This window comes from Diceros bicornis, chromosome 3, assembly GCF_020826845.1.
Source record: "Diceros bicornis minor isolate mBicDic1 chromosome 3, mDicBic1.mat.cur, whole genome shotgun sequence".
In the NCBI taxonomy this organism is placed as follows: Eukaryota; Metazoa; Chordata; class Mammalia; order Perissodactyla; family Rhinocerotidae; genus Diceros; species Diceros bicornis.
This window is the reverse complement of record NC_080742.1, coordinates 47,096,812-47,124,177: the sequence shown is the minus strand read 5'-3', so window position 1 is coordinate 47,124,177 and position 27,366 is coordinate 47,096,812. Positions and strand designations below refer to the sequence as shown.

Below are 27,366 nucleotides of genomic sequence, written 5' to 3'. Positions count from 1 at the left end.
TCTGAAATCTAGTAAGCCTATTAATTGGAACATTTTTTCTTTCAGGAGAAATTATCCTTGCATTTGCCAAACTATTACCTTAGACAAAAATTAAGGTTTACAAGATCTATCTTCCTTTGTCCCTCTCTCCTTCTTTCTTAAACTATTTGCACTTGAGATTACTCTCAGGTATCTAAAAATAAATCATTTCATTGCCACCTGCTACTAAGGACACAGCCTAAAGCCTATGCTAATCAACAAATCTTAAAAGAATGGAAATATGAGCCTTAAAAATCCTGCTACACAATTACAAGTTGGTTTTGTGTATATCAAAGACATTATTGCTCGGGCTGTTAATACAGTAATACCATGATTCAGATGTACCGAAGAATAAACTATCTCACATTTCTGGCACATACCTGAAGTCTCTGTACCCCTTTAATTAAGCATCTGAACTTTTAAATAATAAACAAGCTACACTATATTTTTTCCCTGATTTCTTGAAGTTATCATTATGAACAGCATTGTAAACCACACCATATTGTATTACAGTGCTGCTCGTAGCACTGCTTCAACTTTCCTAACACTACACCACAATTGATGATAAAAAGCGTTACTTTTATGGTATTTTCATTGATTTGGTCTTGTTCATGGTTATGTGCTTAAAGTTCCTAGAAGTCCAAGAATCAAACTGGTACCACCACATTAAAACAAAACAAAACAAAACTTTAATTTTCTAATTGCATTATCCCCTCTTTTCTACAACATCACCAATGCTTCAAAATGTGCATTTTCCAGGTAACTAAATTACACATCTTTAGTTTTGATACAAATCTTTTGAAAAATTTATTCCTTACTGGTCTTGTTGGACAGAGTAGCATAAACGCAACTGTTTCTTGATTCAGAGTCATCATTATGAACACATATTATTACATTAAGTTGTAACATAATGGTGTCTTTACCTTAGGGCTTTGCTGTACCAGGTGATCTACCCACACACTCTACAGCGCTTGATCACTACAGATTCGAAGACTCTGGAGTCTTCGTGGGCCAGTGTACTTACCCTGCTGCCTAACATGCCCGGCCTCTCCCTTTGCTGTATATCTCATCTGGCCTGGGCTTAGAAACCTGATAACTGAAGTTGTTGCAATAATGTATTCATTATGTCAGGAACGTTCTTCATAAGATCTGCAAGGCTCTCCCAGGAGGAAAAGACAACAGTTTTTGCTTATAGACTTTGTGGCATCTACGTGGCATACATGCTTCTTAGTGTTTCTGTGAGCTTAAATAAACATTTTAATTATGTTTTTGTTTTTAGCTCTTCCTACAATTTCCTAACATTTATTGATTAAAAATATTTCAGTAAAAAAGGACCCTAAATCAAATTCTAATTTCCATAAATGTCTAGAGCAATGGCTACAAATTAACATGAAATTTGAATTGGACTTCTTTGGCAGTATGTTCAGAGAAATGGTGACCAGATCTTAATACTAGGAATTATGAAGAGTTGCCAATACTTTTTCTAGTGAGAAGCATTTACTTTCCAGTGTTCATCGTGATAAAAAGATTGATAGTTCAAACAATTTATTGCTGCTTTATAGTATACATAATTAAATGAAGAAACATGTTAAACTCAAGGGAATTTTTAATAGGTTACTTGCAATTGTTATTGCAGGCAACAACTTGTACATGATTTTATTTCCAAATCACAAAAAACAAATTTTATACAAATCAGCACTGTAAAAATGTCAATTACAGCCCCAGAGGCTTTGCTGGCAGAATAAATGTCTAAATTCTAGGATATGGGAAACAGGTTTTTTTCTGGATTCATCTTTTTTTTTTCTTTTTTTTTTTTTTTACAAAAAAAAATTTACAAGTGAAATGTTACTACAAAACTTTTTATAAGGAATTTTTGCAAAACATTTACATTTTACCATCAACTATTTCTGTTTTAAAATCATTATGTAGATTTAATACCCTATGCTGCACATCAATTTATGTGGGATGACAACTTAGTGACATGCATAAAAAAACACCACAAGGCATTAAAATGAGGACTTAAATACAAATATTGTTGCAATAAAACAGTTATAAAATTGAAAAATAGGACCTAAACATCATGCTTATCTAAGTTTGACAAATTAACTTTTTCTCCTAGATTACACACTTTTATTACTGCTCTCATGAGAGTGTGATAAATAATGACTTAACATCAAGTTCTAATGTAATCAGCAACACATACACAAACCTAACCAAAGAAAGTATACTGTAAGAAAAAACTATTCTAACACTGGAGTTCTACCATGATAAATACAAAGCTTTGCACTGATAATTACAATAAAGAAAAGTTTTATAACGGTGGCAAAGGGAATGAACAGTGAAATGCCATTAAACAAGACTCTACTGCACATCTGTGCCCTATTACTTATAACAGCTATATCCCACTGAGTCAAATAAAGGACACTGAAATTTACGATTCTTATAAGACAGAAAAGTGGATTCAGAATGGTATGCAGAACAGACTGTCAAAATATTTCTAATTTCAGCGGTGAAATGTGCACCTGCTAACACAAATTAATATATTTTATATGCTATAAAGCTATCCAGATTCAGTTTGTTAAATTTATAATAGGCCTCATTGTTGATTAAAAAATAACTTCCATTTCTGATGAGCATACATAGGTATGCATTAAAACTGGTTCACGGAATAATGGTGCAGAGAGCTCATACTTGGTATTAACAACAACAAAAAGTGTCACTCTGAGGAAACATGATTCAAACATTAGGAAAGTTTCTTCGCATAAAAAAATTTATAGCACTGATTGTGTAGCATAATGATAGATAAAATATATATTTGATGTTTCAGCTCCTATATAATAAAATTAAAATTAACACTACCAAATGCTCCTCTGTACCAAACAAAACAACAAACTGATTCTGATGTTTTAAAGCCAGATACATCAGTTGTTAAGAGTACATTAAATAAAATATACAAAACAATTTACAAAATCCAACTAAAATTTAAAGACTTTGTTACAAGTCTACAAAAGCTTTAAGAAACTTGAAATTTATAACCACAGTGTAAAAATTTTTTTTTTCCTTTAATCTCAAAGCTTTTTTATACAAACTGAAAGCACAAAAGACCTTCAGTTTTATATAACGCTACAAAGGGCTGGCCTAAAGTGTACATAGTGTAAACAGTGATCATTACAGTATTTCTCCTTCATCAAAAATACAAGAAACATCACAATCTTGGAAGAGAATTCGCATGAGCAGTACTTTACCTGAAATAATAGAGAATGCACAAAAAAACATGTATCTATATTCAAACAGTCCCCAAACTAATTATTAATAAACTGAACAGTTAAACTTTAGTTTTCAAATGATCAATTCCAATTCCATTATGATTCTGTGTAAATATATTTTTAAAATATGAAATATCTTACTAATATTTAAGCTATTGGTATTACCCAAATTTTTTTCATATGGAACGTTTGGCCATCTTTCCTATAAGATCCTTGCATAAAAAATGAAATACATTTTTTTCTTTAGTCATATGACTGAAAATTATTCTGATTTTTAAAAAATAATTTTCGCTTCATAATATCACATCTGCTTCATAATATCACATAATATCACATTTTGTTAGGCTGTCTTTATAGGGAAAATTCAGTTATTGACATAACATAAAGATATTACTATGTTATAAATTCTTAATCAGCTTTCTAACACAGTACTAGAAATAAAATAGGATTGGCTAATTTTTAGTAGAGAGGAAAATGGAAATTGTAATGTAGCTAAAAGATAATTTTCTGCAGGCCTTAAAAAAAGTATGATAATTCTCTTTGGCTACCAAGTCAAAGCATAAAGAATTCTGCACATTGTCTACATAACTCATATTTACAGAATATGAAACTACAGAACAATTTATACTTTATGCAAATACTTCCAATATAAACATTTAAATGAATTTTGTTTCAACCTAGAGCAAGGAATAGAATCAATCCTAACTCCAAAACCTTACATATTAAGTTGCCTCATTTTATTTTTCTGAAGCTATTATGAGTTTTGTATTTTCCTAAGGTTTCCACCTAAAATTTAACCTAAGGTTTAGCTCTAGGTTCCTCTTGTGTCTCCAAATGGAGAAAGCAATTGGACTTCACTGATTGTCTGCATACACACTACTATAATGTAGTGGTAATAAAGATCTGAGATGCATCTCAGATTACTTTTTTGGAACTTACCTAATTCAACTGTTGAAGAATTTCTAACATTTAGAAAAGACGGCCAAAACTATTTCAGTTGATTTTTCAAAAATCAAGCTAAGGAAATAAAGTATTATCCCTATTATCAATTAGCTATCTGTTTTCTGTGCTACAGACAAAAAAAAAATCCATGGAAATTATTACTGACTGAATTTATAACAAAGTACTTTGAATGAAAACAAGTCCAATTAAGGTCCAGCCTGCAAACTACAGAGGTCTGTCTTTTTAAACATGTTAACACATGATGTTAAGAGAGGGGAAGATTCAGTTTAAAGATTATGGGATATATTTCCAAATAACTACAACTTATACTATGGAGGAAATACTTCTTATCTGTTTCCAGTACATCAGTTTGCTTTTTGTGTTTTTAAAAATTCAACACTTCACGTATTGACCCAAAATCTTGGAATACTTAAAGAAGCCAAGAATGAAAACATGATTTCCTACTCTGTAATCCACTTGACCAGCCCATTTCCAGATTTTCAAAGGTGTGTAAACTTAAGTGCAGCACTAGAGGTCTCTGTTATAAATAAACTTTTCAGAATTCTTCCATGTTGGTTGAAACATTGGGAGTTGCTGGGTTTGAATCTTGAGAAATGGCTGCAACTGTGACAATTCTTGGGGAGCCAAGCACCTCTGTAACAGATGAGTCCAGTTCTCCCGAGGTAACAATGGCAAGAGCTGTCCCACCACCTTTCTTATTCTGGTGCGTTTTGACATGTTTGGAGAGATGATCACTCCGCATAAACCTTTTTGAACATTCCGGGCATTCAAATCTCTTTTCACCTAAACAGAAAAAGAGTAAATGAATAGTAACTCATTTTCTTTAAATGAAATTATAATTTTAAACGATTACTCTTCTGGTCATACTATACTTTTGACTAGTTGCACAACTGTTTTTATTTTAAAATGCTATCAAACAAGCAGTGCAGTACAAGAGAAAGAGCATGTGATTGGTAATAAAAGATCTGAGTTAAAGTTCTGGTTCTGCTAAGAACCGGAAATAAAAGCTGGAGCAAGTAAAATAATCCCTCTGGGTCTCAGTTTCCCCATCTACGAAATAAGAGGGTTTCTAACAAATGATCTTGAAAATCTTTTCCAGGTATACAAATACATAATGTTCAAGGCTCACGTTCGCTCTTCCTTAAAAAATACTGTCTGGGTTTTGGTTATAATGCCTAGAGGCATGAAATACCTCAGAACTATTTCAAACAAAATCAGTTAATTTAATAGTGTATTGGGTTTATTCACAAGGCAAAAACGAGAGTTGGGCAAATATTACATTTCAAATTTAATGAGAGTTTTTAGGTCTCACAGATGAAGACTGTTAGGTTCTGGTATGCAAAGTGATCCTTAAATATGCTCTCTTTAAGATATAAGATAGTTCTACTCAAACTATATTTTGGAATAAAAACTAAACGTTAACTAAAAAGAAAAAAGCCATTTCATTTTTTTGTATAATGGATGGGGCACAGAAAAATGTGGTTAATTGGTATATCATGATGTTCACAATGAATCAACTATTACCTTTAGTCCTTCCCTCTAAAATTATTACTTAAGGGAATGAAATAATGTTTTCCCAGCCTGATAGTAGAACTTGGATAATAAGAAAATTCAGTTCGGCTAACTTCTTTACTTGACCCTGCTTTTGACTTACCAATAGAAAATCTATAGGTTCAAGTTTGTCCATGTCAGATATTTTCCCCTCTTCTTTATGTGTTTGCTTTTATTTTTTTAAAAATTGCATATGCAGTATCTCATTGAACTTTTTCAGTCTTGAAAAATTAAATAAAAGCATAAATAAATGGTTTAGACAAAATCATCAAAGACATTAAAAATAAAGGTAGTTAAGCTTTAAGGTAAAGTGATTTGCATTTTATGAATGCTGAAACCTTGACAAGGGCGGAAAACAATTAAACAAGGGTTTAAGTTTAGGATCAATCCTGAATTCCTTTACCTTTCAAGTTCCCCATTGTATTAAAAAAAAATTTCTCAGTTTATAAATTTTAAAGCTACAAGAACTCTTGAAGATCTTATTTTACATTTTCATTTTATAGGTGAGTAGGTTGAGGCTCAGAAATCAATTTGCTGGGGAATCATACAACTTATTAACATCAGAGCAGGTTTCAAGGCACCCAATTTCTAGTTTGGGCTTTTTATGTTACATCACTAGAGTGCAACAAGACACCTCTGTTCTTTTACAGCAACAACAGCCAAGAACAATCAGAAACAAATCAGGTAGTGATGGCCTGAGATCATGCAGCAAGCAATGATCAAGCGGGTGATCAAACTGTACACAGTGGATGTTTAATAAATATTTGTTAGCTGTGATGTTCATGAATTCAGTCATTTTTCAAAAAGTATTGTGGAACATCTGCAATTTTCCAGACACTGGTGATACGAAAGTGAACAAGTGAGAGGCTCTGACTTAAAGAAGCTTCCATTATCTTGAGAGAGTCATTTGCAAGCATGTGGAGCCAATTAAGAAAGAAATTCAAGCCCCCAGCTACTCAGTAGCAAACGGTAAGATAAATGTGAAATGATGATGACACGGTTTGTGTGTGAAGTTTCTAGTCTGTCTACTCCTAAGTGGTGGGAGTGTCCAATTAATTTCAAGTAATGAAAGCTGGCTAGAATCTCAATATTAGTAAATTATGTTGGACAAGTAAGTAGGGGAATGATATTTCAGTTTATAATCTTTTTCCACAGAAGTGTGTTTTGTGTGGTTTCAAACAATTTCTAAATTTCCAACTCTTAGCAAACATTATCATTATCTTTATCCCAATGAGGTACAGAATTCTTGTACTACCTTGTACTACTGTACACACTACAGTATCTTTTTAATATTTATAATTATTTTAATTATCTTTATAATTATTCTTAGTAGGCTAATATTTTTATAATTAATACAATTAATTATCAAAACTGTTCATATTAGTTACTTATAGCAGGCAGAATGACCCCTCAAAGAAGTCGATGCCCTAATTCCTGGAATTTGTCACTGTGTTTTATTACACAGCAAAAGGGATGTAACCAAGGTTATAGAGATTAGTAAATGGAGATTATTCTGAATTATCTGGGTGGGCCCAATCTAATCACACAAGCTCTTAAAAGCAGAGAGCTTTCTTCAGCTGGAGTAAGAGAGATGCAGCAGGAGAAATCAGAAAGATTAGAAGTATGAGAGGGACTTGATCTGCTGTTGCTGGAGGGGGCCACATGGGAAGTATGGGAACGAACGTGGGCAGCCTCCAGGAGCAAACACCAGCCCCTAGCTGACAGCCAGCAAGACAACGGGGACCTAAGTCCTACAACAGCAAAAACTGAATTTGGTTGACAGTGTGAATGAGGTAGAAGCAGATTCTTCCCCAGAACCTTCGGGAAGGAACACAGCCCAGCCAACACCTTGATGTTGACTTTGTGAGATGCTAAGGAGAGGACTCAGGGAGGCTGTTTCGACTTCTGACTTAAAGAAACTGTGATACAATAAATGTCTGTCGTTTTAAGCTGCTAAATTTATGGTAGCTTGTTATGGCAACAACAGAAAACTAATAGTTAAACAACATATACCTTGAAAAAATTAAAGCCTGATAAGAAAATAAATTATAGCTGATCCATTATATGGTTCAAGATCTGTGAAATATCTTTATTATAAGTATCCAAAGCATGTCAAGGACAAGTTTCAAATTTTATTTCTCTAAGAAAATCTCAAGAACATAACCCAAACAATTTTGGTTTAATAAACTGAATATAGAAAAAAAAATGCCTCTTTTGCCCAGATTGTTAAGAGAATGCCATGCTGTATTACACGATTATTACAATACAGTAGTTTTTAAAAGGATTTAAACAGACGATTCATATCTAGAAACTACATTAGATTACTTCCTAACATGATATTCTTAACAGTAATTTCTCTCAGAAAAAATTTGCTGAGATTTTCAAATGGAATCATAGATTTGAATGGATGAATGGAATTAATCGGATCTTTTAAAGCTCTATTTGAAGTAGCCATCAAGAGCCAATTACTTAGTTGTCATAGTTCTGCCTAAATCTGGTTTTCAAAATGTTGCCCTCAGATAAGCTAATATAATGTATAAAACATACTTTATAAATTATTAATGTTATTTCTAAGTTTGTAATTTGATAACATATCTCCATATGTGTAAATTAAAATTAATTTTAGGAGCAAACTAAGGAACTGTATCTGTTTCCTAGGGTTTCTGTAAGAAAAATACCACAAACTAGGTGGTTTAAAACAAGATATTTAGTCTCTCACCATTCTGGAGGCTTAAGGTGTCCAACCTTAAGGTGACAGTAGGGCAATGCTCCCAACAAAGGCTCTAGAGAAGAAGCCTTCCTTGCCTCATCCTTGCGCTTCTGGTGACTTCTGATAATCTTTGGCATTAGTTGGCTTGTAGTTGCATCTCTTCAATCTCTTCACATGGCCTTTTCCCCTGTTTCTCTGTGTCTTCTCCCCTTCTAGTACGAACACCAGTCACTGGATTTAGGGCCCACTAGGTCCTAAATCCTAGGCACTAGGCATAGTATGACCTCATCTTTATTCACTTAATGTGCAAAGAACCTTTTTCAGAATAAGGTCACATTCACAGATACCGGGGATTAGGACTTGAACATATTTTCTGGGAGATACAATTCAACCCACAACAGGGACATTTTTAAATGTCTGGCATTTGTTATATAGCGTCATTATAAGTATCCAAAGCATGTCATTGAACACACCCTGTGCTCAATGAATAACTTTCACCAAATGTCCATGTGTAGCATATACACAATTTCTTAGTAAAAATAACCAGACTTTTACATGTAACTCTCATTACGGAAATCATTTTTTGATTTGTTCTAAGAAACCTAGTTATTCAAACTGAAAGACTAGTAGTCCTGGGATCCTTCCAATCCTACCCTCCAATGCCCTCAACCTATTAGGCCCTCCTGGACACTCCTTCTAACCTATCCAGCCTAAAATATTTAAATGAATCTTTTCATGAGTACACTCAATTCTCCTCTATCATTATCTGTGAATAAATGTAAATTACAAGGAGTAGAGATGACAATTTGAGAGAAGTCACGTGGCTTAAATTTTCTTGAAGTAGAAAACTGCGAGTAAGGGGAGGATGAGTGCAAGTGACAAGGGAAATAAGACTTAAGGTTTAGACAATTATTAAGGTACTGAGGAAGCTGACAAAAAAAGAGTAGGATTGATAGGCTGTTCTGAGAGACTGGCTGAGATCTGAGACCATGAATTTATAGCGACATCAATTTACATAATGAGTAATTTTTCATTTCCTCCTTCAGTAATTATCTACTTAAATATAGAAGCTCTTTGGTCATTTCATTATAAATCCTTTTTTTTTTATAAAGGCAATCTTATTTACTCTAATAGTTTTTTTTTTTTTTAAAGATTTTATTTATTTATTTTTTCCCTCCAAAGCCCCAGCAGATAGTTGTATGTCATAGCTGCACATCCTTCTAGTTGCTGTATGTGGGACATGGTGCGTCGGTGCGTGCCCGGGATCCGAACCCAGGCCGCCAGCAGCAGAGCACACGCACTTAACCGCTAAGCCACGGGGCCGGCCCATCTACTCTAATAGTTTTAACTATCATCTATCAATGGATGACTACATCATGATCCAGATTCTTCAACTCATCTGTGAATTCAACATCTCTGAGATGTGCCATAGACAGCATCATTCAACACGTTACAAACAGAACTCATCAACTCTCTCTCTAATCCTTATACTTCTTCAGAAATAAAGAAAAACCCAAAAACCAAGAAAGAAGTAATGTCAGTAAAGATGGTGACCTCCAAAAATTCACTCCTATATGAAAGGAATCATAAAACTTAGGAAAAACTATCAAAATCAATGCTTTCAGATTCTGGAAATTAATCAAGGCTTGCAGGGACTTAGGGAGCGCTCATTAAAGAAAAATGGCTGAATCTTGGTAAGAACAGCAAGCTTTGTGATGTTTTAACTTGCCTAGTTCCATTTTCCACTCTCCAGCAGCCTGGCAGCCACCAGAGGGAGCAGAACAGAGCTGGAGCTATTCCAAAGAATTATCATTATTTGATCTGTCTAGTGGTTCTTTGGAAGACCTCACTTAAAAGACTATTGTATTTAACCTGGAGGTAGTCCAATGTGAAAAGCCTTCTCTGGGGGTGGAGAAGGTCATATCTAAAACAATTATAGGCGAGTGTTTTAACTTCATGGATGCCCGAGGAAATGGATAATACTTAGAGCAAATAATAAATAGACTAAACAAAAAGCTTAAAAAGAAAAGCTGGGAGATAAGATATCCATAGATGCTTTGAAAAGCTCTGACATACTCAGTGGAATCTAGGCCACATATATGCTTAGTGCTATGAACCTACTCAGGAAAGGCCTGAGAAGGCCCAAACTCTCACCTGTGCCTAATCTTTGAGGCTCTGTGTAAGTAGGAAGTGAAAGCTAAGGCAGAGTTGTCAACTGTCTGGCTAAGTGTTAAAGGGTGCCCCAACAAGCACACAAAACCTCTCGCAAAGAGGAAGAGATTTATTGGTCTCAGATATTTAAACAAAGAATATTTGAAGAAATGATAGCCAAAAACCCCAAATTTGATGAAAAACATTAATCTACACATCTAAGAAGCTCAATAAACTCTAAGTAGGTTAAATACAAAGAGATTCACACTGAGACACAATAATCAAATTGTTTAAAGTCAAAAACAGAGAATCCAGAAAGCAGCAAGAGGGAAGTGACTCATCACCTACAAGGAATTGTCAATAAAAATAACAGCTGATTTTTCATCAGAGATCCTGGAGGCCAGAAAGCAGTGGGATGATATACTCAAAGAGATGAAAGAAAAAAACCAGTCAACCAAGAATTCTATATACAGCACAACTACCTTTCAAAAGTAAGGAGAAATTACGTTATTCCCAGATTAATAAAAACTGAAAGAATTTGTCTCTAGCAGATCTGCACCTATAAGAAATACTAAAGGGAGTCCCTCGGGCTGAAATGAAAAGACAGTAGGCCATAACTTGAATCTATATGAAGAAATAAGGAATACCAGGTAAGGTAACTACATCGGTAAATATAAAAGACAGTATAAATGCAGTTTTGATTTGTGACTAATTTTTTTCCTCCTCTCTGGTTTAAAACACAACTGTAAAAAATAATTATAAATCTGTGTTGATGAGTACACAATGTACAAAGACGTAGTTGGTGACGACAGCAGCAGATGGGGAGGCAGAGCTATATAGGAGATAAGTTTTTCCATACTATTGAAATAAAGTTGGTATTAATCCAAACTAGATTGTTATGTGAATTGTAATCCCTAAGGCAGGCAACCACCAAGAAAATAACTAAAATTATATATCTATGTCTATATCTATCTATCTATCGAGAGAGAGAGAGAGAGAGGAAAATGACAAGAGAATTAAAATATTAAAATAACACATGAAGAATATTTAACACAAAATGTCAATAATGGAGGAATACAAGAACAAAAAAGATAGAGGACATATAGAAAACAAATCCAAAAGGGCAGAAGTCCACATCAGTAATTGCATTAAATATGGATGCATTAAACTCTCCAATGAAAAGGCAGAGACTGACAGAATGGATAAAAAAACATGATCCAACTATATGCTAAGAGAGACTCCCTTTAAACTCAAAGATACAAATAGGCTAAAAGTAAAAGGACAGAAAAAAGATACACCACGCAAACAGGGCTGGAATGGCTATACTAATACCAGACTGATAAGACAAAAATCTTTACCACAGACAAAGAAGGACACTTTATAATGATAAAAGAGTCACTCCATCAAGAAGACATAACAATTATAAATGTATATGCAGTGCCCCAAACTACAAGGAGTGAAACTCATAGAATTGGAGATAGACAATTCTACAATATACTTATTGTTCTCCTGTAGTCTCCATTTCAATTGGTAGTAGTTATCATTGGTACCTATCATCTCTTTTCTCACATCTAATAATCACCTAGTCCTGTCAATTTTATTATACAAACATCTCCTGAACCAGTCCCAAATATTCTTCACAAATTCTAATCTAATTAGGACTTGATCAACAATCCCTATTGCCTTTGCTAATTGGTGTCAAAATTATTCCCTATAAATCTATTCTCCATACAAATACCAAATGATCTAAAATGAAAAGATGACTATTTGATTAATTGCTGAAAACTTTCAGTGGTTCCCCATTTCCTATGGCTGCATAAGAAACAAAATCAAGTAGTATATAACATCCCACAGGAAATGACCTCTGCCTACTTTTTTTATTTTATCTATCCCCACAAATATTATGGTTCTCAAACAGTGAACTGCTTATAGGTCCTGACATATCATATTTTCTTTTTTGTCTGAGTTGGATTCTAGTTCAGGATAAAAACTCCGACTCTGCTCCACCTACCAGCCATATAAAACTTCGGGCAACTTCTATTTTCAGTTTCTTCATTTTTAACTGGGAATAACAGAGATACTTATTTTATGTTATTGCTCTAAGGATTCAATGAGAAAATAGAAAAAAGCATTTAGAAAAATCCTGGCACAGTGAAGGAGCTCAGAAATGTTAATTGTTAGTGTTATTGCCTGTCCGAATTTGTTTTCTCTACTGCTCCCATGGCTCTTTTTTACTTACCACTAATCACTCAACTTGGCTCAAGGAACTAGGTTTGGGGCCTTGGTAAAGAAGTCAATCAGCCCCTTAAGACTTCAGTTTAGTTTTTATTTATAAAATGATGTGGTTGCACAAAATAAGTTTTAGGAGTCCCCCTGACTCTAAATCCCATTACCCTTGGTAGAGCTAAGAGAAGTGTTGCATGATACTAAGGCATATGCACGAGGCTGAGAACTGTTTTGGATTGTTAAAATAGAAATTAATTACAAAATCTCTCCCCCTTTCTATATTGTAATTTCTCAAAGGTAAGAGTTTGAGTTTGTCTCACACTTTTAAAAACTTATGATTTAATTTATATACAGTAAAATTGATTCTTTTTGATAAACAGTTCTATGAGTTTTGACAAATGTGTTAAGTCATGTAGCCATTATCAAAATAAAAATTACATCATGCATCGCTTAACAACAGGGTTACGTTCTGAGATACGCGCTATTAGGCAATTTTGTCATTGTGCAAACATCACAGAGTACATACTTACACAAACCTAGATGGTATAGCCTAAAAATGTCAACAATGGACTATGTATATGATGGTGGTTCCATAAGATTATAATGGAGCTGAAAAATTCGTATCGCCTACTGACACTGTAGCCATCGTAATGTTTTAGCGCAACGCATTACTCACGTGTTTGTGGGTGATGCTGGTGTAAACAAACCTACTGCACTGCCAGTCACACAAAAGTATAGCTATAGCAGTAGGCTATACCATCTAGGTTTGTCTAAGTACTCTATGATATCCACACAACAATGAAATCATCTGACGCACTTCTCAGAACCTATCCCCATCATTAAGTGATGCGTGACTGTAGACGAGTTGCTATCACGTCCCAAAATTTCTTTATGATCCCTCTTTATAGTCAAACTCTCCCTCCTCCCTTAGACTTCAGAAAACAGTGAACTGTTCTCTGCTTCTGCAGTTTTGATTTTTCCCTAACGTCATATAAATGGAATCATACAACAGGTAGCCTTTTGATGCTGACATCTTTTACTTAGCATAACACGTGAATTTCATCCACGTGGTTGAAAGTACTAATAATTCATTCTTCTATGTTGGGGAGTAGTACTCTGATATATGGACATACTACAGTATTTTATCCATTCTCTAGTTGAAGGACATTTGGGTTCTTTCCAACTTGGGGTTATTATAAATAAATCTGCTACACAGATTCACTTTCTACGTGAACACAGCTTTTATTTCTCCAGGGTGAATACTCTGGAGTGGATTACTAGGTCATACGGTAAGTGTATGTTTAACTAGATAAGAAAATTCCAAAATGTTTTCCAAAGGTGTTGTCTCATTTTGCATTCCCACCAGCAATATATGAGAGTCCCAAGCTGCTCTGCATTCTTACCAGTACTTCTAATTGTCAGATTTGCCATTCTAATAGGTGTATACTGGTCTTTTGTTGTGGTTTTAATTTGCATTCCCCAAATAACAGATGTCGAACATCTTTTCATGTGCTTAATCATCACATGTGTATCTTCTTTAGTGGAGTGTCCAAATTCTTTGCCAATTTTTAAAAATTGGGCTGTTTGTTTACATATTGTTAAGTTTTGAGAACTTTTTACACAGTATATTCTGGATAAAAGTACATTGTCAGATATATAGTTTTCAAATATTTTCTCCCAGTCTGTCTTGTGCTTTCACTTTCTTAACAGGATCTTTCAAAGAGCAAGTTTTCAGTTTTTATGAAGTCCAATTTATGGATTCTTCTTCTTCTTCTTTTTTTTTGTGAGTAAGATTAGCCCTGAGCTAACATCTGCCGCCAACCCTCCTCTTTTGCTGAGGGAGACTGGGCCTGCGCTAACATCCGTGCTCATCTTCCTCCACTTTTACATGGGACGCCACCACAGCATGGCTTGACAAGCGGTGCCTCGGTGCACGCCTGGGATCCGAAGCCTGGGCCACCGCAGTGGAGCACGCGCACTTAACCGCTACACCACGGTGCCGGCCCCAATTCTTCTTTTATGGATTGTGTTTTTGGTGTTGTATTAAAAACTTGAGCCTAACCCAACGTCACAAAGATTTGGTCCTATATTTTATTTAAAAACTTTCATAGTTTTAGGGTTTTAGATTTAGGTTTGAGTGATTTTGAGTTAGTTTTTGTAAAAGATATGAGGTACATAGGTCAAAGTTCTTTTTTTGCATGTGTCTGTCCAATCTTCCACACTATTTACTGAAGACTACTCTTTCTCCACTGAACTGTTTTTGCACCATATGTTTATGGGTCCATTTCTAGACTCTCTATTCTGTCTTACTCATCTATGTGTCCTCCTTTTCACCAGAATCTCAGTGTTGATTACTGTAGCTTTATAGGAAAACTTGAAATCATGTAGTGTGAAGGAGTCAAATTTGTATATTTTTCAAAACTGTTTTGGCTGTTTTATTTTATTTTATTTTTGTGAGAAAGATCAGCCCTGAGCTAACATCCGATGCCGATCCTCCAGTTTTTTGCCGAGGAAGACTGACCCTGGGCTAACATCCGTGCCCATCTTCCTCTACTTTATATGGGACTCCACCACAGCATAGCTTGACAAGAGGTGCGCCGGTGTGCACCCGGGATCCGATCACAGGCTGCCGCAGTGAAGCACGTTCACTTAACCGCTACGCCACCAGGCCAGCCCCTGTTTTGGCTATTTTAATTGCTTTGCCTGTCATATAAATTTTATAATCAGCTTGTTAATACCTACCTAATGGTGCTGGAATTTTGATAAGGACTGCAGTGAATCCATATATATATTTGGGAAAAATGATATCAAAACAATATTGGCCCCTTGAATTAAGTAATACAGTATCTCTCTCCATAAGTAGATCATCTTCAATTTCTCTCATCAATGTTTAATTTTCAGTAAACATATCTTGCATATATTTTGTTAGATTTATAGCAAAGTGTTTCACTCTTTTCATCCTATTATAAATGACACTACTTATTAAACTACTTATATCCAGTTGTTCACCGCTAGTACACAGAAATACAATTCACTGTATATATTCACCTTGTACCCTGCAATCTTGCCAAACTCACTTGTTAGTCCTGCCAAACTCACTTGTTAGTCCTAACAACTTTTTTCATAGATGTCACAAGTTTTCCTAAATAGACAAGGTTGTCTGCAAATAAAGATACTTATTTCTTCCATTAGAATCTGTATGTCTTTTACGACTTTTTCCTGCTTTAATGCACTGAGTATGAATTCCAGTACTATGGTGAATAACAATGATAAAATCAGACAACTCTGCCTTGTTCCCAATCCTATGGAAAAGCATGAAGTCCTTTATCAGTAAGTATGATGTTAACTGTGAATTTTTTCTAAATGCCCTTTACCTGGTTAAGGACGTAACCTTCAGTTCTTAGTTTGCTGAGAATTTTTATCAAACTAAATGCAGATTTACCCAAATATTTTTTGTGTAATTATTTAAGTAATCATATGATTTTTCTTCTTCTTTTGTTGTTAATATGGTAAATTACATCAACTGATTGATTTTGCAATATTTCATCAGCTTTTCATTCCTGGAATAAACACAACTTAGTCATGATCTATTATTCTTTTCATATATTACTGGACATGGTTTGATAATATTTTGTTGAGGATTTTGACATCTATATTTATGAGGATACTGATCTCTAAGTTTTTTTCTTTTTCCCTAGTAATGGCTTTGTCTGGCTTTGGTATCAGGGTAATGCAGGCCTCATAAAATAGAAGCATTCCCTCATTTATTTTCTGAATGAGACTGTGCAGAATTGGTACTATTTCTTCCTTAAATGGTAGAATTTGCCAGTGAAACCATCTGAGCCTTGAGTTTTCTTTGTCAAAAGTTTTTAGCTAAAAGTTCAATTTCTTTAATAGATATAGGACTATTCATGTTATCTATTTCTTCTTGAGCAAGTATTGGTAATTTGTGTCATCTATGAAAGTCGGTCCATTTAACCTAAGTTCTCTAACAGAGTGTAGAGTTACTCATAGCATTCCTATATTATTATATTGTCTGTAGGGGCTCTAGTGATATCTCCTTCCATTCCTGATATTGGCAAATTTTCTTGACCAGTGTGGCCAGAGACCTATCAATTTTATCTTTTCAAAGAAAGCTAGATTTTAGTTTGACTGATTTTCTCTATTGTATTTATTTCTCCTCTTATCTTTATTATAACTTCCTGACTTCTTGTTTTGCGTTTAATTTTCTCTTTGTTTTCTAGTTTCTTAAGGTAGAAGCTTAGATTTTTGACTTTATTTGTTACTAATAAAAGCATTTAATGCTGTAAATTCCCCCTAAGCACTGTTTTACCTACATCCTACAAATTTTGTTATGTTCTATGTTCATTCAGTCAAAATATTTTCTAATTTTCCTAGAGACATCATCATGATCCACAGGTTATTCAGAAAAGTGTTGTTTAATTTCTAGATACTTGGAGATTTCACAAATGTTTTTGTTACTGACTTCTAGTTTAATTCCATTATGATCTGAGAACATACTTTGTATTTCTATTCTTTTAATTTGTTAAGGTGTGTCTCATGGCCCAGAATATGGTCTATCTTTGTGAATGTTCCAGATTGTCTTGATTAAAATATGTATTCTGCTGCAATTGGCTTGAGTAATAACCGTCAACTAGGGTAAGTTGAATGACAACATTCTATATCCTTTTTTGTTTTCTGTCTACTTGTTCTATCAATTACTAAGAAAGGAGTATCAACTCTACAAGAGTAATTGTGAATTGGTCTATTTCTCCTTTCAGTTTTATTAGTTCTTGCTTCATATATATTTTAGAGCACTGTCAAGCTCTGTTGTTAGATGCATATTACAATTAGAATTGTTATGTCTTCAATGTAAAGTGACCCACTCATCATTATGGAATGTCCCGCTATATCTAGTAATTTTCACGAAGTGTATTTTGCCTATTATTAATATAGCAACTTTAGTTTTCTTGTGATTAGTCTTTGCATGGTATATTTTTTCTATCCTTTTTCTTTTGGAAGCTGATACTTTGACCTTTATTTTTTTTTTGAGGAAGATAGGCCCTGAGTTAATATCTGTTGCCAATCGTCCTCCTTTTTTCCTTTTTTCTCCCCAGACCCCCAGTAGATAGTTGTATGCCATAGTTGTACATCCTTCTAGTTGCTCTATGTGGGATGCCGCCTCAGCATGGCTTGATGAGCGGTGAGTAGGTCCACACCCAGGATCCAAACCAGCAAACCCTAGACGGCCAAAGCAGAGCACTCGAACTTAACTGCTACACCACTGGGCTGGCCCCTCCTTTTTCTTTCTTTCTTTTTTTTTTTTTGTGAGGAAGATCAGCCCTGAGCTAACATCTGCCAATCCTCCTCTTTTTGCGGAGGAAGGCTGGCCCTGGGCTAACATCCGTGCCCATCTTCCTCTGCTTTATATGGGATGCTGCCACAGCATGGCTTGCCAAGCAGTGCGTCGGTGCATGCCCGGGATCCGAACTGGCGAACCCCGGGCCACCGCAGCAGAGTGTGTGCACTTAACCACTTGCGCCACCGGGCTGGCCCCCCCTCTCCTTTTTCTTTTAACTTATCCATATGATTATATTTGAAGTGGGTTTTTTGTAGACAGTATATAAATGGGTCTTTTGTAATGCAATCTGACCACCTCTCTCTTCCAATCACTACGTTTAGACAATTTGCATAGTATGTAGTTATTCATTTGATTAGATTTAAGTCTATCATTTTGTTGTCTGTTTTCTCTTTCTGTTCTGTTTTTTCATTTTTCTGTTTTCCCTTTCCTCCCTTCTTTTGGATTATTATTGTTTAGTGTTCTATTTTAATTTATTCCCCCTTTCCCCACTGAATCTCTTTATTTTTAATGTAGGCATACCTCATTTTAATGCACTTCACAGATACTATGTTTTTGATAAGACCTTCCACCAACAAAAAGATTATGACTCACCGAAGGGTCAGATAATGGTCAGTATTTTTTAGCAATGAAGTACTTTTTAATTAGGGTATGTGATCTTTTTTTTTTTAGACATAATGCTATTGCACACTTAATAGAACACAGTACAGCATCAACATAAGTTTTATATGTACTGGGAAACCAAAAACTTCCCACGACTCGCTTTATTGTGATATTCACTTTATTGTGGTGGTCTAGAGAAGAACCTGCAATACCTCGAAGATATGCCTGTAGTTGATATAGGGATTACAATATACACACCTAACTTTTCACAATATACATACCAATCTCTATATTTTCACAGTAAAAAAAGAAGCTTTTCAACCCTATAGGTTTCTTTACCCTCCCCACTTTGTTATATTTACCATACATATTACAGTCACATACATTGAAAATCCAGCAGACAGTGTTAAAATTTTGACTTGAAACAGTCAAACATTTTTTAAAATTTAAGAATAATAATAGTTTGCTTTATTTACCCAGGTATTTACCATTTCTTTTGCTCTTCTTTCATTATTAAATTCCAGATTTCCCTTTGGTATCCTTTCCTTACCGCCTAAAGAACTTCTTTTAGCATTTCTCGTAGAGCAGATCAGATGGCAACAAATCTCTGTTTTCCTTCATCTGAAAAATCCCTTTATTTTGCTTTTGTTATTGAGAATATTTTCACTGGATATAAAATGTTGAGTTGACAATTCTTTTCTTCTTCTGGCCTCCACAGTTTCTGAAGAGAAATCATCAACTGATTGAATTTTTCTTCCTCTACATGTCATGTGTCATTTTCTTCTGGCTCCTTTCAAGATTTTTTCTTTACCTTTGATTCTCAGCAGACTGATTATGATGTATCTGGGCACAGTTTTCTGTTAGTTCCTGTTTGGGATTCAATGAGCTTCTTAAATGTATAATTTTCACCTAATAAGAAGTCTCAGCCATTATTTCTTCAAATACTTTTCTACACCAATCTTTTCTTCCTCTTTTTCTGGGACTCCAATGACATCAATTTTATTATTGTCTCACAGGTTCCTGAGGCTCAGTTCACGTGTTTCCCCCAATCTTTTTCTTCTCTGTTCTTCAGACTACAATTCCTAGCAATCTATCTTCAACTTCACTCTTTCCTCTATTTATCTCTTTATCTCTATTTGCTATTGAGCACATCTAGTGAATTTTTAACTTTGTATATTGCATTTTCTCAGTTCCAAAATTACCATTTAGTTCTTTGTTATGGTTCTAATTTTTGTGCTGAAAATTGCTTTTCCTTTTATTTCAAACATGTTTACTTTTACTCCATGGATGATGGTTATAATGGCTGTTTTAAAGTCTTTGATAATTCGAAAATGTGGATCATCTTGACACAGTCAGATTTACTTGGTTCACAGTATGTTGAGTAATTTTGGATTGTATCCTGGACATTTTGGACATTCTATTGTGGTAACTCTGGGTCCTGTTAAAAATCCTCTAGAGTAATTTTTCATTTTAGCTGGCAATCAACCCATTTAGGTTCAGATTAAAAGTTCTACCTTGCCTTCTTTGGGCAGTAGTTCCAATATTAATTCATTTTCAAAGACTATGTTATGTTGACTGGTCTGCCTAAGACACACTGGGAATTAGGTGGTGGTTTATAAGACAGTTCATTCTTGAGGCCTTTGCTATGGTTCTCTGGGTCTGTTCTGTGTATGCACAGCTCGGAGATGAGCCCAGAACTTACTCTGTTCCATACCCGTAATTAGGGATCCCCTTTTACAGATCTCTCCAAAATTTCCCTCATGCTTTCCAACTCCTAGGTGTCCCTTTTCCTGGTTCCTCTGGCCAGAAAGCCAGAATTCCCAAGGTCTCCTGTACCATCCTGCACGTACACCATGACTGGCATCACCATCAGGGTGAAATGGCAAAGACAAAAATAATGGTGATTCCCCTCACATTTGCTGGAAAACAAGGTTCCCGTTGCCCAGTTGATCTGGCCAGAGATATGGGTATTTTCTCAGGTTTTTAGGTGCCTATGCTACCACTACGGCAGTGCAACCTACACACAGGGCTGGCCTTGGAGCACAGGGGCCCCTTTTCTCAGTTCTCTGTCTAAATATATATGGTTTCTCCTAGAGTGTTTGCTGCCTACCTACTATCCAGCACCCACAGTGTCAAAGCTATGAGACAAAGCAGGGGAAAAAATCCTGTGAAACTCACTTGTGTTATGCATTATTATACAAGTTTTGATTGTATCAAAGTTCTGCAAACTAGAATAGAGATTATGAAGGAACAGGATATATTCTAGAAGGGAGCCAATCTGTCTTCTGTAGAACTCTGAGACTCAAAATGATGGGAGACATGGAGCATAAAGCAGTAAATGGAAGTCTATATGTGGAATATTAACCCTACTATCAAAAAAATAGGGCAAAATATTTGAGGATTTGTATCTAAAGAAATGTAGTCCCATACTATACTACTATATTTTGGTAATTAGGTGTCTTCTAGTATAACACACAGTGCCCCTATCCAATTGTCTAAAATGAAAGCTACCAGGTCCTGAAGCTTTCATAATCCTTCACTAAAACATACTGATCAATCATCATCATCATAAACTTGAACAAAAGCCAAGGATCACTGGACAAAGCAGGAAAGCCTACAACATCAGAAACAGCAAGATACAGACAAAAAAATTATCCTGGAGGAAATATAAGTATTAAAAAAATTCTAGCTGGAAAACTCGGAGGCCTTCAGCAAGCTCCTGCATCTATACAAAAAAACAGGACGTGATAGAAAAAGAAACAATAAAAAGCACTCTTGGAAATTAAAAAACAATTCAATAGAAATATCTAAAGATAAAGTTAAGGAATCTCATAGAAAATAAAAGAAAAAAGTAAAAAGACAAAAGCTGTACGATAACAAAACAAAACACAACCACCAATATAGGGAGTCCAACATACATCTAGTAAGAGTCCAAAGAGAATAGAAAATAAAAAGGGGAGAATGAGACAGGAGGTGGGTAGTGGGTGGGAGGGGGCCCAGAGCTGAAGAGTCCAACCAGTTCACACAATAAATGAAAACCTAATTATGCAATTAACAGAACGTTAAAGATTAAAAGAAAGCTCTTACTGGTTAAAAAAAAAAGGATAGAGGCATGTCAAAAGAACAGAGGAGGCAATCTAAAACAACTTCTAATGGCCAAAGATCGAAAAATTTGAGCAAGGAAATAAATAATCACAGTATTTGATTATAATTCAAAAAATAAATACTCATGAGTCCATAGTGATATAAATAAATGACAGAATAAACAAGTAATTGGGGAAGAAGGTATAAATCTTCCTTACACAAGCATCACAACTAAAAATTTACAAGCAATAAGGAAAATAAGAGAATGACCTTTAGAACATCACGGTAATAACTGCTGCAGGGAAGACATAATGAGGAACGCTAAAGTGAAACGCTACCATTTTCTTTAAAGAGAAACAGGATATTTGCATAGACTCAAAGAACCTCTCCCAAAATATTTACTAATTACTCTGGTTGTTGTCATGTAAGTCTACAAATTCTTTGATACCCCTCCCTCCAGGAGGTGGAGCTTAATTCGCCTCCCCCTGAGTGTGACCTGGACTTACTGATTTAGTGACGTGCTTCTAATACACAGAGCGGCAAGAAAAAAAATAACTTCACAGTGGAGATACCTGGCACACACTATCTTAACCAATCCATCAAGGTTAACATCACCAATAATAAGAAATATTGACAGCATATTTGTCATGTCCCTGATATGATGCAATGAAAGGGCAATAATGTCTCTGATACTCTTCCCAACAACAAAACTTCAACCCAATCACAAGAAAATATCAGATAAGTTGAGGGATAGTCTACAAAATACCTCATCTTCAAAAGTGTCAAGGTAAGAAAAGACAAGGAAAGAATGAGGAAATTTCACACACTGCAGGAGACTAAAGAGCCACGACAAAGAAATGCAATGTGGTATTCTAGACTGAATCCTGGAACAGGAAAAGTATATTTCTGGGAAAGTCTGTACGTTAATTGATAGTATTGTACCAATGTTAATTTATTTGTTTTGATAAGTTACTGTGGTTATGGAAGAGGTTAGTGTTAGAGGAAGCTGCGTGAAGGGTATATGAGAACTCTCTATACTATCTTTGTAACTCCTCTGTAAGAGTAAAATTACTTCAAAGAAAAACGTTACAAACAAACAAATCAGCTCTTAAACGTTGAAAGGGAAAATTTAGGTCACCTACAAAAAACCAAGAAAAGAATAACAATGGACTATTAGTAAAACGGACGAAAGAAGACAATACAGCAGTGCCATTAATATTTTGAGTGAATATAATTTTCAACCTGGAATCTGGTATTAGCCAAACTATCAATTAAGTGGAAAAGCAAAATAAAGACATTTTCAGATAAATTTAGTTCCCCAAGCATTTTTGTAGGAAGGATTTCAGAATGTTTTGCAGCAACCAAGGGAACAAACTGAGAAAAATGAAGATGTGAGATCTTGAGAATACTGGATCCAAACCAATAGGGCAGGGAAGAAAAGTCTCAAGATTATAGCTGTGCAGCAGCCCTAGACAAGAATCAGACTGTGTTCAATCAGAAAGCTGGAGACCTCCAGGAATAAGGAGAACCTGGATGGAGTTGATACTATTCTTGAAAAGTCGAAATGGCAAAAGGAGGTGATAAAGTTAGCCAATGCAAGGGGAAAAAAGGCAATTAGAAACGTGAAGAAAAAACAAAAACCATACAGGAAAGGATATGTAATCATAGCACGTTAGATAGTCATAATTATTATTTACTAATTTTCAATTTTAAGAACTAATAAGCTATTAAAAAAGGAGACAGAGCTTACTGAAGAGAAATGTAAACATTTTAACACCAAGAAAAAGAGAGGAGAGTAAAAGATTAGGTGAGAGAAGTTAAGAGGTGAAAGAGATAGAAAATGAAGGACAGACACAGTAATACCATATCACAGAGTGGTGAATCAAGAGACAATGTCTGGCCTGCACACAGTTAAAAAAAATTTAATGTTGGCAGATGATGCAAAGTGGGGTGAATTCTTAACTCTCAAAGCAAAAAGTCAATAGATAGTGTCTAATATTGACAGATCAATAAATAACAGTATAAGCATATTATTTAGATATATGGCAGCCATCACAGGAAGAATAAAAATGTAAAAACAGTTAAAAGATTAAATATGGTTTTCTCTGGGGAGTAGAACAGGGGTGAAGCAAAGCATCTCCTTAACATCACAAGCTCTTCTATATGATTTGATTTTTAAATACCATACGCATGTATCATTCGGAAAAACTTTTTAAATTTATTTTACAAAAAAAAAGCATGCACTATTTTGAGCACTGAAGAAAAATAACTCATTGATTCACTCATAGTAAGGTACTGACTCAGTTTCTACTTAGTGTAGTGGTGGGGCATTAAATAAAACCTAATTCTGGCCATGAATGGCCAAGGCTTTCAACTTAACATATTAAATGCTTAATACATACTTATTTCAAAAGATATCATTTCATATTCTTTTCAACAACTTGAATAAACACTTAGAAGTTGCTCTATTAAATCTTTAACAGTAACGTAAATATGCTGATATTAAGCCCAATATTTTTCACAATAACATGTTTAAACAATTTTGTGTATGGTGTATTCAAGATATTGCAAACACTGAAAGTAAGCTTAAAGTACCTACTTAATTCTGAATTATTCAAGCCAATAGATGATAATAGTTTGGATCATTAAAAAAAGAAGAAAGAAAATATACTTCCAAATCATCAATCTTTGGTTTTGAAGTATATGTATATATAAATCCTTGGATAAATTTGTTTTGTGTATCTGTGTAAGTGTGGATGTGTGATAGAGAGGGACTTTAGAAACTTATCATTTCTCAAACAAAATGATGACATCATAATGTGAGGTTCCAAATTAAAGAAAGCAGCAATTTTTCTTGGCTTCCCTAATCTGTCCCACTTGCTAATCCAGGGTGGAAATAGTGCATCCTCTCATACTGACATAAACGGGAAAATGTTTTTCTAAAACAGACATCAACATTGTTATGGGATTAATTATTAATCACCATATTTGCCAATATGAATGGTGAGGTGGCATTAGAAGCCCCAACTCGTTTTAAACCTTCTTTTTAATTAAAATTCTTAGTTTTAGCATACTACTAACTCAGGGATTGAGTCAATATACTAAGACTCATCTGTGTTTATGTGTATATCAGACTAACTTTTTATTTATCACTTACAGATTTAACGATTTTTTTCTTCTCTGAGAATATTTCTACTGTATAAATCTACTATATATTTCTACTGTAAAATGGAGCTAATTTCTATCTCATAATGTTGCTGTTAGAATCAAATGGCATAATATATTTGAAACATATGATATACAGGAGCTGATCAATAAATGCCAGTTCTCTTTCCCCTTTGTTCTACATGTACCTTGGTATAAGTTAAAGTTTAAATTCTAATTCAAAATGTTATTCAAATTATTAATTTATTCAATAATTAAATACTGATTCCCAAATATACATATATTTGACATGTTCTAAATAGAGAGGGTCAGTGTTCTATGCAAAAAAAAGAAATTTCCCTACCAGATATCAAGACTTAATAAAAGCCTCTGGTAATTAAAACAGTATAGTATTGGTGTAGGAACTGAAAAATAGATAAAACCTTCAAAACAAAGGATTCAGAAATCGAGTCTTTCTGATTTAAAGACTTAAATCTTTCTGCTTTAAAAACTCTTAAAAGGGACATTAATATATGAGAAAAGTTGCAGTACAAATCAATGGAGAAAGAATGGGCTATTCGAGAAACGACTTTCCAAGAGGAAGAGGGGTACAGACGTTAGCTCAGAGCCAATCTTCCTCACTCCCCCCCAAAAAAAAAAAAGAAATGGCTTTCCATATGGAAGAAAAATAAAATTATACCATTTCATTCCATCATCAAAAAAAATTCTAGACTAATAAACTGACCAAACTTAGAAAAACAAAACCTTAAAGCCATTAGAAGAAAATATGTTTAAAAACTTTATGATCTTGAGATAAGAGAATTTCATTAAAGAAAAAGCACAAGACAAAAGAATATATTTAGGGGCCGGCCTGGTGGTGCAAGCGGTTAAGTGCTCACGCTCCTCTGCAGCGGCCCGGGGTTTGCCGGTTCAGATCCCGGGCGTGCACCGACACACTGCTTGTCGAGCCATGCTGTGGCAGCGTCCCATATAAAGTAGAGGAAGTCAGGCACGGATGTTAGCCCAGGGCCAGTCTTCCTCGGAAAAAAGAGGAGGATTGGCATCAGATGTTAGCTCAGGGCTGATCTTCCTCACAAAAAAAAAAAAAAAAAAAAAAGAATACATTTATATATTCTTATATTTGACTAAATAAAAATGTAAAACTTCCATATGACAAAAGAAGCATAGAGATAAAAGACTAGCAATATAGGGGAAATTGCACAGGAAAACAATTGAAAAGAAAACTGAGCAAATGCAATAATCAATAGAAAAAGAAATATAAATGGCCAATTAATGTATGAAAATATATTTAATCTTACTATAACCAGGAAGAAGGCAATTTTAAAAATGAGAAACGATTTTAGATTGACAAACACTGGCAAAGCCTGCCACTATGTAGTACTGGTGAACACACAGCAAAGTGAGAACTCTCAATCACTGCTAGTGAAGTAGATATGGTAACAACCACCTAGAGACTCTTCAGCAGTTATCTAGAAAAATCAAATATATACATTCTCTGTGACCTAATAATTCTACTTCTCATACATACCCACTGTACATTCACAGCAGCAAAATTTGTGACAGCAAAAAACCTACTAATGATCTCAACAGTGTGGAAAGTAGATTAATATAGTGTGGTACCGTCATGCCATATACAGCAGTTAAAAGAAATACACACATGTATACATACATATATATGAACCTGGATAGATCTCAAAACATAATGATAAGTGAAATTATGATACTGTAATATATTATTTATGTAAAATTTCATAGTATACACAAAACAATATTTTACATATATATTCATTAACAATATATGTAGGAATACTAAAACTGTACTAAAAACTTGTGCTTTTTATTTTTTGGTGAGGAAGATTAGCCCTGAGCTAACATCCGATGCCAATACTCCTCTTTTTTTTTTCTTGAGGAAGATTGGCTCTGGCTAACATCTGTGCCCATCTTCCTCTAAAACTTACACTTTAAATTCATGGTAGCTGTTATCTTTGAGAGGTAGGAAGATAAAGATGATGTCAACTTTATATGACTTGTTTTATTAAAAAATAACAGATAATATAACTTATTAACAGTTGTCAATTCCGAGTCAGAGTTAGGTGGGTATTTGTTACATTATGTTTGGCACTTTAGTCAATTTCCAGGATTGTAAAAACCAAAAACTTAATAGAGTTCACCAATAAGATCATAATTCAACTCTCTTTTCATCTATTTAAATACTGACAGAAAATAATATATGTGAATTCAACATGCTAAGAACACAAGATAAGCATATG

General features: G+C 34.6%; 1 protein-coding gene across 2 annotated transcripts in view; it reads right to left on the bottom strand.

Annotated features, from left to right (window-relative positions):
* Positions 1–3,606: 3,606 nt before the first annotated feature.
* Positions 3,607–27,366, bottom strand: part of SP4 (Sp4 transcription factor) — a 74,435-nt gene continuing 50,675 nt past the window's right edge. For both annotated transcript variants that reach the window (XM_058526927.1, XM_058526932.1), the window contains exon 6: positions 3,607–5,030. In XM_058526927.1, the coding sequence (XP_058382910.1) occupies positions 4,783–5,030 (248 nt within the window). In that variant the 3' untranslated portion in view covers positions 3,607–4,782. The remainder of the gene's footprint in view (positions 5,031–27,366) is intronic.